Genomic DNA, 16,210 nt, shown 5'->3' with positions numbered 1-16,210 from the left:
GGAGTACCGGCTGTATCCGACGCGAGCGAACTGCATCTCCTTTCACTTTAAATATGTGAGAGGGAGCGTGTTCGACTGTGCGTCTCATGACAGGGTCGGTTCCCTCTGGGGACGCCCGTGGGTCGGTAAGAAAGGAGTCAAAACCCACAGTGGGGACCGGACACAAGGAAAAATTCGTTACCGTTGTACCGTTACCGCGTGACGAACCCTAGCTGGCTGAAAGTAGGGGGGGTCAACATGTGCCCTGCCCTGAAAGCCCTGCCCCGAGATCGGAGACTTGGCTGCCAGCACCCCGTTGGCATTCAGTGCCCAAGGATCCAGAGAAGGACCGGTGCAATCAGCCTAAGCCTCAGCCACCCCCCAAAATAGTGGGAGAGCCGTGCCTGGGAACGGGGGTTCCCAGGAAGAGACGTGCTTGAATGCAAACATGCTTTCATGTCTCCTCCTGCTTGCCCACCGAGGGGACACAGTGGAGACAGCTCGCTCCGACTGCATCTGATCTACCCGGCCTGCCAGGGACGCAATTGCCCCGACAGTCCTTCGACCAAAGCCCTCCACTCGGAGGCAAACCCGGCGCCGTGCGAGGAAGGGTCCATAAAGAGACCCGCAACGGGCCCCATAGGAGGAAAGCCTCCAGGGGCACAGCCTAGCTGCAGCCGGTAAAATCGGGTAAAACACCGCCTGAAAAAACAGACTGTGAGGATGCCCTCCAATCAGCGGGGGAGACCGAGAAAAATATCGGTACCTCCGCCGTCGGGCCTCTTACTCGACGTCCTGGTACATGAAGTACCGGTAGCCGAGCGTGAGGACTTTCCACTCATGCAAAACACGCAACTCACTTTAACCGATTTGTTTACTGGACGCGCGACCTTGCTGCGATTTTGATGGCTCTGAAAGAAAATCTCAGGCCTCAGAACTCCAGTGAAAAAAACATGCAAAAACCCCGAAACCCACACGTAGCTATGACAAAGTATCTCGGATGCGGGTTCTATGCTGGTAAATTCTGAATATAACCACTGCACGGTCGACTCGAAACACGAGGAGACCGGAAAGAAAACGGCAGCGAGCCCTGGTGCTGTCATTACATCTATATATTGCTAAATACATTGAAAATAAAAGACGACATGCACGAGGGGAACGAATTACAGTTGTAAAAGGTGCCGCCATGAAAACCAACTGCTTACGTAGTGGCGCCGGATTTTAATTTCTTTGTTGTGAAAAATACTACACATAAAGGGGAAAACGACACAAGGGTAAAAATGACAAGGAAAACTTATCCTACCAGCTACAATGTCGAATGCCGTGCAGCGGCAACAACTCAAGCTATAAATCCGGACAGGAAAAAAAAGCAGGCGATCCAGCAGAGCTCGCTAGATTTCATCTCCACTCGAGGCGGAGAGAAATTAAGAGTGATGGACGGCGACCTGTGGCGCTGCCAGGTGGCCTCGGTCACGTGGGTTCGTGACGTAAGGGGTGAAAGAATCTTGAGGTCATGGGACTTCCCCTGACCTGGATTCTATCTCTCCGTCACCGGCAGAATCGCTGATTAATGCCTACAGTTCAAAATAGTCATTTTGACTGACCGGAGTCTATGGTGGGTAATTGAACGTAGTGAATATAGGTGTGGCCATTTACAATCAGCATATGAATACAGGTGTGGCCATTTACAATCTGACTATGAATACAAGTGTGGCCATTTACAATCTGCATATGAATATAGGTGTGGCCATTTACAATCTGCATATGAATACAGGTGTGGCCATTTACAATCTGCATATGAATACAGGTGCGGCCATTTACAATCTGCATATGAATACAGGTGCGGCCATTTACAATCTGCATATGAATACAGGTGTGGCCATTCACAATCTGCATATGAATACAGGTGTGGCCATTTACAATCTACATATGAATACAGGTGTGGTCATTAAAGATCTGCATATAGACAAAAAACTACAGGAATGATGGCACGAATATGATTTATGAATTTTATATGAAGTCATGCGACCTACCATTTCACCCATCCTGTCCCATTCTCTCATCAAATAGTTGAAATCCGTATATATAAATGGGTTCCAAAAAAATGGAAAATATCCTGTAACCTTAAAAGGGATTGCTTTGCCCTGAAACAAAAACGTATTCCAAAGATTATATTCACACAAATTGGTATAAACAGTATTATTAACATTGTAATTATACCAGGTTAGGCAGTTTTAATTATATTTAATTATTTAAAAATAGCTAGACTGAATAAATAATAACATAATTGAACTCTGGTGACCTTGCCCTTTGTTATATAATATAATTCCCTTTAACATATTTTGTTTCAATATAAATATGCATTGTCATAATTAATTTTGAATACAAACAAGTTTTGGGGTTGAACCAACAGTGGGGAATCAGTCTACCAAATGTCCTTAAAAGATGTAAATATGTTACAAAAACATTGGTGCCTTATTTGTTTAATTATTTTAAGGGACATAATTTCCAGCTTTATTCAAAGTAATTCAGATATTTTAGTATAAAAACAAATGCCTCATCGCAACACAAAAAAAGTGCTGCATTTAGACGTGAATAGATTCATAAAACATGCAAGATAACAGAAAATCTTAGCTGGCTTTTATCCAAGTATTTTGTACAGGTGTCTGTCAAAAATTAATGATTCACTGAGACAAATATGAACTGCCTTCATTGTGTGACTACTGTATTATATGAAAAGTAAACCAGTATTATAAAAACTCTATCATTCTGTTCTAATAGCTGAAACATATTCCTGTGAGTTTTCATTTGTCGAATGAACTGTTTGTCAAATACAGAATACATATATTTTAGAACAATTTTCTTTTTAAAATGTGGATGAAATGTTTTGCTTTTTCTGTATTTTTTCTGTATTGTTTTTGATTTGATAACTTTGAACTAAACAGATTTTCTATTAGCTTCAGATCTTGATCAAAGTTTGGCACCCAGTTCATAGGAGTGCTTATATTGATTTTCTGACATCTTGTTTTCTATAAAGATTTTATTGGTAGGTTTGCAAATGTGTATCAGACTGTGCAATCTCTCCATGAGTTGGTTTTGAAACCCAGTATGGGATTCTGAGATACATTACCAAGGATATTATTACAAGATAAATCATTTGCTTCATTGAACACATACAACAATGCATATTTCCACTGAGATCAGTGACCTTTGATGTGTATCACCAGTGATCAGTCAAGTAGAAACAGTCAAAATATTTTATCAGATTTTTTCAATTTTTGCATGATATTTTCATACAGGACATCTGTTGTTCAAACTCAGGGAAGACTTTATACTGATGAATAAGGTGACCAAGTTTGATGAAGTTTGGAATAGAATTAGTAAAGTTATTATGCACACAATAACAATTATTAACGACAACGACAACAACAACAACGCAGGACAAAATTTTTCCCTTAATATCTTTCCCTTCCATCTTTGATGGTACGGGCAAGGTAACAAAACAACTCGAGATTGTAAAATTTTACTGGCCAACAAATCTGCCCGACACTGGCAGGACATACTGACCATGAACAAAGTAAGATCCAATCCAGAATGGCATTCTAGCTTTAACAAACGATTTTTAAAAACATACTTCAAGGCTGAAGTTGATTTGCATACAAAGCAGAGCTTGCAACATGATAGTTACCCTGAGAGGGCGCTTTTTACTTTTCAAATAATATTGTCATGGTACAATGAATATAATGAGACAGTTCATATTTGTCTCAGTAAATGATTAGTTTTTAACAGAGATACCTGTACAAATCCAACTAAAATTTTCTGTTATCTTGCATGTTGTACAATTCAATACATGTCTAAATGCAGCACTTTTTTTCTGAGTTGAGGCATTTGTTTTTATTCTAAAATATCTGAATTAATTATCTGAAATAATATTAATACAGAAGTACAATTGATGTTTAATTATTACTGATTTGATGTATTGAGATGGAAATCACTACTATAAATACTTTTATTTTATTTTCTGTCTTTTGTATTCTAATTAAGTACAAAGTGGGGATATCCCTTAACATTTTATTTCTTTGAAGTGTGTTTTCAAATTAGTATTATACAAATGTAAAATTACATCCTAATAGCTGAGGCAAATTGCTGCGAATTTTGATTCTCAAAATTTATATACTTCAACAAAGAAACGTTTTTTTTGTTTTTTTTTCAAATGAACTGTATGTCAAATACAGAATACATATTTTTGAGTATAATTTTCCTCTCAAAATGTGGATGAGACTAAACAGACATAATTTTCTATCGGCTTCAGATCTTGACCAAAAGTTTGGCACCCACTTCATAGGAGTGCTTATATTGATTATCTGACATCTTGTTTTCTGTTAAGATTTTATTGGTAGGTTTGCAAATCTGTATCAGACTGCAACAACTCTCTCCATGAGTTTGCATTGAAATCCAGTCTAGCATATATATACATTACCAAGGATATTATTACAAGATAAATGATTTGCTTCATTGAACACATACAGCAATGCACTTCACACTGGGATCAGTGACCTTTGAATGTGTATCACGAGTGATCAGTCAAGTAGAAAATATTTTATCAGATTTTCTCAATTTTTGCGTGATATTTTCATACAGGACATCTGTTCTTCATACCCAGGGCAGACTTTATACTCATGAATAAGGTGACCAAGTTTGATAAAGTTTGGAATAGAATTAGTAAAGTTATTGTGCACACAATAACATTATTAACGATGACGACAACGACGACGACGACAATGCCGGACAGAAATTTTTCCCTTAATATACCTTTCCCTTCCATCTTTGATGTTACGGGCAAGGTAAAAATGAATAATATCAATAAGTCATATTACATCAATTATGATCCTGACTCAAAATATATACAGAGAATATTAATTTTTCTTAATTGTTGTGTAGTTTTCTTCTCATTGTTAACTATTTTTGCCCAAAAGGAAAACACAGTCATCAAAGCAAATAAATTTGCAAGATTCAACTTTATAGTCACTTTTCTCCAAATTACATACTGTAAAGGGGTTAAATATTCACTGGGTTTTAATTTTGCTTATTTCGCTGACTGAAAAATGCACTAAATTAAAACCCAGTGAATATGTAAAAATTAGCACGGAACACATTATCTAACTGATAAAAGCGTGAATTTAAAACCCACTAAATATACGCAAAATTTAAACCCAGTGAAAATTAGGCATTTTACAGTGTCTTTGGAAATCGCCATTTAGTCAAAAAAGTGACAAAGGAAATACAGAAAAATGTTAAATATTTTTGACAAGAAAAATGATGGTTTTTTGAAAGCGATAACCAGAACTACTAAAACCAGTACATCATGTGATTTACAACACATTAGATGACTCCCTTTCGGCAGGAATTCTTAAAACAGAAAAAGACATTAATTTTACCGGTAATAAATAATTGAATTTTGAAAAGCAATTCTTCACAAATTATTCTGCACTCATTGTACACATCAAAATACATTAAATTAAATATTAATTGAGTTATGTGATAGGAAATTGAACTGTAGAGGGCGTTTGGGGTGGGAGGAAACTCGCATCTGTTCCATAGAGCTCTATGTTAAAATCAGCTATTTACACATTACACACTAGCGAATGAATGCAATAAGATTTTACAGACATTTATGTATTATTCTATAATTCCTTTGCTAATGTTGGACCAAATAGACTTAATTAATGGCTATTAGTCAAAATTTTTGGAGAAGAAAAAATATGAGTAAAACTATGCGGATTTATTTTAAATTATGTATCGAGACAAATGTTGCATGGCACTAAAGACGTTAACATGAAATCCTTGGGAAATATTTCCAAAGAAGCCCATTTTTACATGTTTTTAAACAGTTTTTTTCTCCAAAAATATTCCTCAAATAATCTAAAAATTCAAAATAAACAATTATGTGACACAAAAACGTGATACATTTTTAAATCGTATTTAATAGTTTGAATGCCAGTGAACAAACTTAATGAAATAAATAAATAAATAGAAATATACATTAACTTACATTCTCTAACCAAACACTTTGGTCTTTATCAGGTAATATGTAATTATCTACATCAACTTCCTTGGCAATCCTGAAAAGTCTGTTCTGAGTAGGTCCAGCATAAGATCCACCAAGATCACAGTATCCAACGTCGCTATTCTATATAATGAATAAAAGAAACAGTTGGTCATTTCACAACCTTCAGTTGATTTTAGAGAAAAACTTTGTAGTACTACAAGCTCCTAATTGAAGATTGACTGGAAATGCAGCCATTAGCATAACTAAAATGATTACCATGCAACGCGACTGAATCAGGTGATCTATTCGTCAACGTTGAGAAATCGTGATTTTACAAAAGTTTGCATACAAATCATATGCTGATTACCCTTCTCAGCGATATTTTTTCGAATAAACTTTCAGTCGTCATTACAGTTATTGTTATTGCACAATGAAAGTTATTGTTGATATCCAGTCTGAATATCTCATATTGCAGCAATAAGTACAGTACAGTTGTACGATTTACGTATTATTCACAAATTGAAGTTGTTCAGTGTGTACTTTAAATTACTTTATTTAAGCTGGAATAAATTTTCGCTGAAAAGACTTTTTGAGTGTTTTATATGGAATTTATTTTCACTGAATTTTTGACAAGTTGAATGTAAAATATAGGAAAAAAGTATACTCGCTGGATTTTATTTTCACTGAAACATTCCTTCAGCAGAAATAGCGAAAATGAATTCCAAATAAAGTATTTTACAGTATATCATATATTGTTTAGTGTGAAATATCAGTTAGTGATATAATAACACTGAACGTTATTAATGTGAATGAAATGCACCAAGGTGGAATTGTCATGTGATATTATGACATATACGTACATGAATCGTGTAAGTTCTACCACCCACTCTATCACGTGCCTCCAATACTACCACATCGACGTTTTCTTTATGAAGTAACCATGCCGCACTCAAACCTGTGATTGTAAATGATACATTATACTATTACCGCACTTTATCTAATATGCTAAATGAAATAATTAAATGTGTAAACCTTCAAGACTATGTACAAATTTACTAAAATATGTTAAAAAGTAACCTTGAAAAAAAATATTTCAAACCAATAGTGTTGCATCATGGGACAGAATATGTTACATGACAAATACACAACACTACCGATATTGATAAGGATAATTTCACATTCTAGTCTTAAACTGTTTCTAAAGAATAGATAATGAGTTTTGAGTGATTGATACATTATCGGGACCTACCCGGTAGTTCAAAATATCTGGAACATGTGTGTGGGCTAAAGACATTCATTCAGATCTACCCCACTACCGGTACGTATACATTTGTGTATTGAAAATGTATCCTTTTTTTCGAACCTGACATTTCAAGCCATTTTGGTGTACTGCCCTTTTAATTATTTTTGTACCAGGCGACAGTTCCAGGTGTTGAATGTCACGATTTCTCTCTGTTGTTGTACCGATCATGATACTGATACAACAACCACTATGCTACTGATGGCCAGTAAATTCAAGGTTCTTAAATACAACAACACTATTATTTGTAGCTATTCAGGAAATGTTATAACTATTACTATGGACAGTTTTGAATGAATGGACGAGAAATTACCAAAAGACAGAAATATGTTGGCAAGTGAATATAATATAGCGTTCTAACGTAGATTTTGTTAGCATTAAGGGGGCAATATGAAAGGAATAAATTGTAATACAAAATGTATGCATTGTATTGCAAACACAAGTTCAGATACAAACTGCTTATTGTAAACACATGAAAAAAGTTTACAATGGTGACGACAACAACAACATCAATGGCAGACGTACCTCTCCTGTCATCTAATGATGATCAAGGTAAAATGAAATGGTTAATCAGGAGTCATACATGAAAAACAAATGTAAACTGCTTGGTGACTCAAATTGTGTTCCCCACTCCCCTTATTGATGGATGGATATGGCCAATCATGGATCATGGATTAGCCAATCAGCAGTGACATTGAATTCTGTGTCAAGTACGTATTTGCATAGAGATTCACCAGGCCATTCTCGAGGGTACCCAGAATGGCCGAACTCTAGGCTAGGCTGTTATCGTCATTCACAAGCATGAAAAAATGCAACATGCTAGTAAAGTTGTGAATACAGACTTTCGATATTGATTTCTCGCTCAAAAAATAGCAAGATATTTCTTTAATATTGAAAAGATAAACTCATTCAAACAAAGTTTTGAAAAAACGGTGAAAGTAGTCGATGTAGATCAGGTTGAAACAGCATTGCAGTTACCATGAACATAGATCTAGCTAAAAATAGATCTTGTTTATGATCTATTTACACCCAGTAACATGCAGGTACAGATTTACCCCATAGTTTTGTTATTTATTATAGTGACATGTACAAAATCCATCAAACCTGTAGCTGATGATTAATTTTTGCACATATTATTCAAAATTAAATAAAAAAAATATGAATAATATCGGTACATACAAATGTGCAAAAAGCTGCGACCACATTTCGTTGGAAGACATTATGATATCCAAGTGAATTATGCTAATGAGATAATAAATATGCAACATTTTATATCAATTTCAATTAAAAATACAGGATTAACATTTGACTGGAATAAGTATGTGTATTTTGTAGAAGACTCTGAATATGGGCAGAAGACCGAAAAATAGGCCCTCATTTATTGGTCATTTTTGACTAAACCACCTCCAGGGAGAACACTGTACTGTATCTGCAGGTTCAGTATGCATTACCCAGAATTCATAAGCAGGATAGTAAATTACATTGACTGAGCTACAACGCAGTTGGATTATACTTACTGATGTGCAGCACGTAGAAATTGATATTGTTAATTTTCAACCATACATGCCAGTAACAGGCAGGTACAGTTTTACCCCATAGTTTGTCATTTTAATAGTGACATTTATAAAATCCATCAAACCTGTTTTACTGTTGGAAATTATCAATATGGTTACCATTTTTTAAGCTTTGAGTTTGATTTTTTTTTTTCTCCAAGCCTAGGGGATTGAACAAATATTTATTTAAACTAACTGATACTTTAATAAAATTATTATTATGGTCATTATATATTTATACATAGACAATTCTATCAGTTTTATAAAGCAGCGACAGTGATACTTCAAACATTACAATTTCATTCAATACATGAAAAAACAGAATTTCCATTGTAGACCAATGTCACAATGTATGTGCAGTATTTTGAATCAACATTAAATGTACAGTCAGTGTATGAATCATTGCAGAGAAATACAATACCATGATGCAATTATAATAATTCATAATGATGAATATTCATACGATTATTTTGTATATACTAAGTGGTTACGCAATTGAAATCTGAATGATTCCCAGGGTTGCAGGAATTTGGTAATTTGCAAATATTTTATCCATGTCAACCCGATGACAATTTTTATATTCACATTTTTCCCAATTTTTGTTTTAATTATGCGGTCACCATGGGTTTTTTTGTTCTCTTTACCCGCAACAATTTTTTTCAGATGTTAAATATAGAGGCCACCCCTAGTTTTAAAATCAGGAGCTTCTTAGTTAACCAGTGCATATGAATTACTTCGTGCTCTATATCTAAATTTTGTTGATTTCTTTTGAAAAAAAAACACAATTTTGGCCAAATTGTTTTCCAAAATCGGCACATGTGGACAGCTTTTTATTTCAAAATTATTTATTTTAAAATTTATGCTTCATTTCATTATGATACGGTAACTGAAATTTTTTCTAAAATTCATAAAAGCAGTAAGAAAAAGCTCAAGACCAGAAAGACATGAATATTATTTCTGGAGGCCTTACGACAATTTCTCCCAAATATGTGTACAAGGTTTCTTTCCAAATTTGTGTGCAATAATTATTTACCCTACCATAGACTGCCAATTTGTCATATCATGGAAACATGGCGATGAGAGGAAACTGAGTAGCCAGCCACTGACAAATTTGATCTGCCATATCACTGTAGCTGTTTAGTGGAGCATATTTTATATTGTCGAACATTGGAATAATTCAATTTGTTAGTAGATCAGCTGACAGACGAATACAAGTATTGATATATACATATTTATAGAACAGAATCAGTGATAAAACAAGGATAACCTATGAAGTGGATAACTGCATTATTCTGGTTGGCTGATTTATTCAAGGCATGCACTACTGATTTACCAGGGATACAAATAACTCACTTTTACATTAGATGAAAGAGAATATTTTACAAAATTTAATTTATGATAAATTATTACAAAAATATTCATCAAGCCTATGATTAATTTTGTGCATATTATTCAAAATTAAATAAAAAAAACAAATATGAATAATACATACAAATGTGCAAAAAGCTGCTCCCACATTTCTTTGCAAGACATTATGATATCCAAGTGAATTATGCTAATGTGAAAATAAATATGCAACATTTTATATCAATTTCAATTAAAAATACAGGACAAACATTGGAATGGAATAAGTATGTGGTTTTTGGAGAAGACTCATAAATCTTATCACTAAACATAGCCTTGAAAGGTTTAAATTGGATGAATCTTTAATATTTTGACCTATCTGCTGAGTAGACAATTTGCAGACAGGGGTCATGGTATATGTTTAATTATGAAAGATCAGATGTCTGCCACCTGCATGTCTAGATTATAAAACACCCCCAAAATAGAGTAATATAATACTTTAAATTGAGAACTGGATCAGGAAAAGGATAATCCTTTACGAAAATAGTCTGTAGAATTGGCAGTAAATTTTAACAAATTCAATAGAAATAATATATGGATTTTTATAGAATTTGACCAGAATATAATTTTAAAGAAAATTTCTCATGGAAATGTTTGGATTTTTTTAATATTTCTATGGAAAATAAATAATTATATATAGTTATTTAATGATAAATAAAATTCAATTTTTTCAACAAATTTCTAGAGATTTTTATTGAGTAAGTAAATAGATGAATTGCATGTTAAATTAATCTTTCCCATGCAAGTACACGATTATCAATTTCTATGGAATAGCGAATAAAACGCACTTAAAATTACTATACAAATGAAGGTCTAACAAAAATTGTAAAACCAAAACTAAAATTTGGACAACCCCCAAAACAGTTTAATGTGAATGTTTCATACACAATGCCAAATAAATAAAACACAAATACACACTCACACGTAAATACCAGCTCAAAGTGCTACATTAAATAAAATAAACATTGATGTGTTTTTAGATGAATTCCATTAAATTTAATTCCAATTAAATTTAATTAGGTTTAATTACATTGCAATTATGAATAGAAATCAAATTGCAACTCAAATAAGATATAAAGTACAATTACCTCTTACTTCTAAGAGTATATAGGGTGGCAGGATAACGGTTAATTTGAAATCAAAGATAGGAATTTAATTACAATTCTATTTCAATAAGCATTTCAATTAAAATAAAATCATATATACAGGATTGCAACTCAAATACAATTTTAATACAACAGAGAAGTCTCAGAAGTATTGGAGCAGGAAGTTGGCAAACATACTCATTAATTGGCTGACAGTTTATGTTTCGACAAGACAGTTGGATTTTTGTACTTAGTGCAACAGGGAGACTGACAATGCTTTTACATTCCAGAGTTTAACCTTTTCACAACCATTTCCTTCTTTTCATCACAAATTCAAATTCATACAAAACTGCCAGAATGTCTTTACAACGAAATTTGATTCCATATAAAGTAAAGTATTTCACAGAATGTGCAACTATTGTCCAAAATTTAGAAATCCACTTCAAATTTTGCCTCTAAAAACAAAGTACCGTAAAATCTGTATTAAAAGCCGCGGCTTCTAATAAATTGGTAAAATGCAATGGAAGGGATGCAGCTTCTATTAGAGCATCTACACATATGAGAAATGGTGAATTTTAGGTCTCAATTGTTCATAACAAATGGATGCGGATTCTATTAGGGATGCGGCTTCTAATACAGATTTTACGGTAGCAATACCGGTACATTGTGTTTAAATATGTTTATATGTGTAGAGGAGTGAATTACCATGTAAAATTTGTATTGCAAATGACAAAACAGAAAATGTTGAACACTTAAATGCTAAGAGTTAAGTGTGGGCGATGTCAAAGCTTTGCAATTACCGTTTCAAATAAATTCTCACTGTCTTGGCTGCGCTTACAGAACCAAGACAAATGTATAGTACGTGTTTTTACAAAAGGGATCATGAAGGTTGAATTGTCTTCCCACCAGGATCTAGCCACTGATTGGTCAATGAGTAATCTCACAGCCATATTTATAAACGTTTATATCATCCATAGCTTGTAGTCAGTCGCACACTACATAGTGTGAAGGTTTATAGATATTTAATTATTTCGTGCACAGTCTGTATTCCTTTATATGATAGAGGGATTGTGCACAAAGTTAATCTTTTTAAACCTCAATCTTCATTATTGTAAGGAGTCCTATAAAAAGGTTCATTCAATAGCTGCATTGCAAGGTTAGTAAAGTACATACTTACAAGCCCCCACCCTGCAACCATGAAGTATTTACAGGCTGCAGATTGCATTCTCTGGAAAACATATTACTGATGTAGTCTCTCTGAAACCACACCAAAAGCATACTAAAATGACCAATTACTAACACTATGGGACTCATTGGGCATTAACAAAATGTAACCTTCATTGCCTATCAAAAATAAATCATCATTAATTCATTGTAATTCTTCCAACCAGCAATAAAACCTTGCTGCCAACCGTTAAGAGGAATTAATAAACAAAAATGTAATAAATTCTTCTCATTCAAACACAAAGATAGCTTCAAGTTCAAGTATAAACATATATGTCTATATGAAACGAAACGTTAATGGTCAACCATAATAACTGTAATTCAATATATCAACTATCAATCACTGTTGAAACAGTACAAGTCTACATTCTCGGGAATGGTAATGTATTATGTCTTAAAATCAGTGTAAGCTCAAAGTACAGAGTATAATGAAATCTATTCTCACAAAAATGTCATTGTATTGTGTGAGTAAAATAAGAAATCAAGCATCAAGCTCTACCGATACTACTTGAACAGTCAGCATCTGTAATACCATTGGATAATCCAGAATAAGGCTTCTACAGAAGGTGCCTGGTTTTCTGACCTGAATATTATATTTAAGGGACTCATTAGTCTAGTGACTGGTGGCCTTACATGCAATAAATATTGTAGCAGAGTTTCATAGAAAAAAAAAATTCTCACGCAATACGGTACCTTTATTTACCCACAATCCCTCTGTAATTAACAGGGTATTTTAATTAAATAAGGAATGAATAATTTGATTCTCTATTACAAGCATTCCTAAAAACAGAATGCAGAGCTTTTTCAGACCAGTGATAGAGTTATTCTGATTTACCATTCATGTACATCATTTGAAAAGATTGATACCGGTACCAGTATATGAATTTGAACATGCTAGGTAGTTATTTGTAAATAAAAGCATCATGCGACGAGACTAATCGACATTAAAGAACATCAGTGTACATTTGAAACATGTGGCACTAAAAAAAGTAAATGTAGTAGATTTGATAGGGTCCAAGTGTGATTCACTATTCAAATAGTAGAAAATACAGAAAAAAATATAGCGACTACTAAACACAAATTATACTATAATTTATTAAGCAGTGCTACAATCTCATACAAAATAGTGCAAATCATGAGAAACCTTGTGCATGTTGCTGGTGACATGTTAGCATCCATTGTGAATATACCAATCAAGGAATACTGTAAAATATTTTATTTTCGCTTGGAATTAATTTTCGCTATTTTCACTGAATGATTCAGTGAAAATAAAATCCAGCGAATATACCTTTTTTCATATATCAAATTCAACTTGTCAAAATTCAGTGAAAATAAATTCCATACTAAAATACCCAAAATTGTAAAACATAACTGTTCCACAGAATTCACCGACTGCTTTCAAAATAGGCTATAGTGCAAGTGCATCTGATAAGGCTGAGTACAAAACAAATTGTGGTTCCTATAATCCTACCTACCCTATAGAAATTCAAAACTTTACAAAACTGGGTACTGTAAATAAATTTAAACATGATTATGCACTCATATGTGTAAAAACAGTTCTTATATGAAGGAGAAAAAATAAAACACAGTTATAAAAATATATATATATATATATATATACTCTTCAAATATATATTTAGGAACCACAACATATTTTTTTTTTTTAATTTGACCAATGACACAATAAAAAATCAAATATACATTACATCTTAGCCTTTCCAAAGACATTGCATATTATGCAAAAACATAGCATTGTTTAAATGTGTCAAAAACTCCTTTGAGAAGTATTCCAATAAAATTCAGATTTTTTCAATTAGCTATTTAGTGATTCATTCATTTATAAGAAGGCTACTGCCTTAACAAGATTATCCTCCTACCTTAATTATTATGTCTTCTATCAAAAACTAAAACAATTTCTCGGTTGTATATATCATTTATATATTTCCCCTGAGAGCAAATATGTACATGTTGTATGTTTACACTTCAAGACTGTAAATAACGACTATTCGATTTGAATTCCCAGTCACACCCAAATGTCAGTTTACATTCCACGAAATAATCCATGTTATTTTTAACCACCGTCGGAATCGCACGGTTACACGGATTCATGGAACGTATTTTAGTTCCACGGTGGTGTCGATATTTCGTCCCTCGACATGTGTGCCGGGTATATGGTACACTCCGAATAAACATAATCACTGGCTAACATGATTTATCGGTAAAGCTAGTAAGGTAACACAAGTCGTAAAGACCCCATAAGCTATAAAAAATACCAATGTTTTGTCTTGATGTCAAGGTCAAACACAATGCATGGGTGTGGACAGGAGGTCAAACGTTTAGAATTGACCAGATAATAATTTAAATTTGCACGTAATCGTGCAAACGTCTGGGCACGTCTTGATAATACAGAGAACAATCAGGGATTCAGATGATGCTGCACATCCTCAGACAACAATTTATGTTTTCACAAAAAATGATCAAAATTTGTAAGTTAACGTTTAACTTTATAGTCAACAAATTGCAATGCAACGCATCGCTTCGCATCAATAATATCTTACAAATAGAAGATACGAAAAAAACATACCACTCAACCCAGCTCCAATAACGATAACATCGTGCTTGTTGTTGGCCATAATGTAATCTCGATGCAGCTGAGATACAGACAAAATTGCGCCGGTTTGCTCTGCTGTTGCTTCGCTTTGAATCTGCCCCAGGAACAGCACGGGAAAGAGAAAATGACAGCTGATGGGTTACTTGAGGAATACGCTCTTTTCAGGGAAGTTAGGGAGTCTTACTAAAGCCTTTCATTTCAGTGGCCAAACTGCAGCAATGGCCATGTAACCAAGGTGATTACAAATGCTTAAATCAGCTTACTCTGAGAATTTCAATTTGATGTAACCAATTTCAAGATACATTTGAAGGTAAATTAAATCATGACTAGATCCAATATACTGAACAAAACAGCTGAAAATGAAAGATTACCTTTCGTTAGTTGTTTGCTACGTTCACGTTTTATAATATACGGGATCTCGGCACGTGCCGAATTTTTTAATCCTTCATGTTTGAAGAGAGATTACAGCAGTTGCCACGTGAGCAGTTGCGTTCACATTAGTCAAAATCGGGACCCACTCGTCTCGAACCGAAATCACGCCCTCATTCGTCGATTTTTTATTTGACCCAAACATGGAAAACGATACGCGTATGACGATAATAATAATTGCTATATTGAAGTTATATCCATTTGTTGTAATGGTATCATCGTGCACATGAACGGCAAAGAAGATTCGAAAAACAATTATTTTAATATTTAATTCATTACTACAGCATCCGACAATATATAGCATCACTTCCCTCCATCGTCATGTCTTAATAGCATGAATCAGTATATGTTCTCTTAAATTCACCATCGAAAGCGCAATTTCATTTCGTGCCGAGCTTCAAGTTCAGGCAGCAAATCTCGGCACGGCCCAAGCATCTATCGGGACTAAGATTGAGTTTTTTCGGCACGTGCCGACTCGGTCCCGATATACTTACATAACACTGGATATTGTAGACCACTGTTATAACTATTGTGATATTCATTGTGATATATAATATGATATATTCATTGTGATAT

General features: G+C 34.0%; 1 protein-coding gene across 1 annotated transcript in view; it reads right to left on the bottom strand.

The window, feature by feature from the left end:
- Positions 1–15,335, bottom strand: part of LOC100376603 (amine oxidase [flavin-containing]) — a 33,224-nt gene extending 17,889 nt beyond the window's left edge. The window contains exons 1-4 of the mRNA XM_006825160.3: positions 15,179–15,335; positions 6,889–6,983; positions 6,032–6,169; positions 2,013–2,123 (exon numbers count right to left, since the gene is read on the bottom strand). Of these exons, the coding sequence (XP_006825223.1) occupies positions 2,013–2,123; positions 6,032–6,169; positions 6,889–6,983; positions 15,179–15,227 (393 nt within the window). The 5' untranslated portion in view covers positions 15,228–15,335. The remainder of the gene's footprint in view (positions 1–2,012; positions 2,124–6,031; positions 6,170–6,888; positions 6,984–15,178) is intronic.
- Between the last annotated feature and the right edge of the window lie 875 nt (positions 15,336–16,210).

This window comes from Saccoglossus kowalevskii, chromosome 1 (assembly GCF_978046115.1).
Source record: "Saccoglossus kowalevskii chromosome 1, keSacKowa6.1, whole genome shotgun sequence".
Taxonomy (NCBI): domain Eukaryota; kingdom Metazoa; phylum Hemichordata; class Enteropneusta; family Harrimaniidae; genus Saccoglossus; species Saccoglossus kowalevskii.
This window is presented reverse-complemented; position numbering and strand designations above follow the sequence as displayed.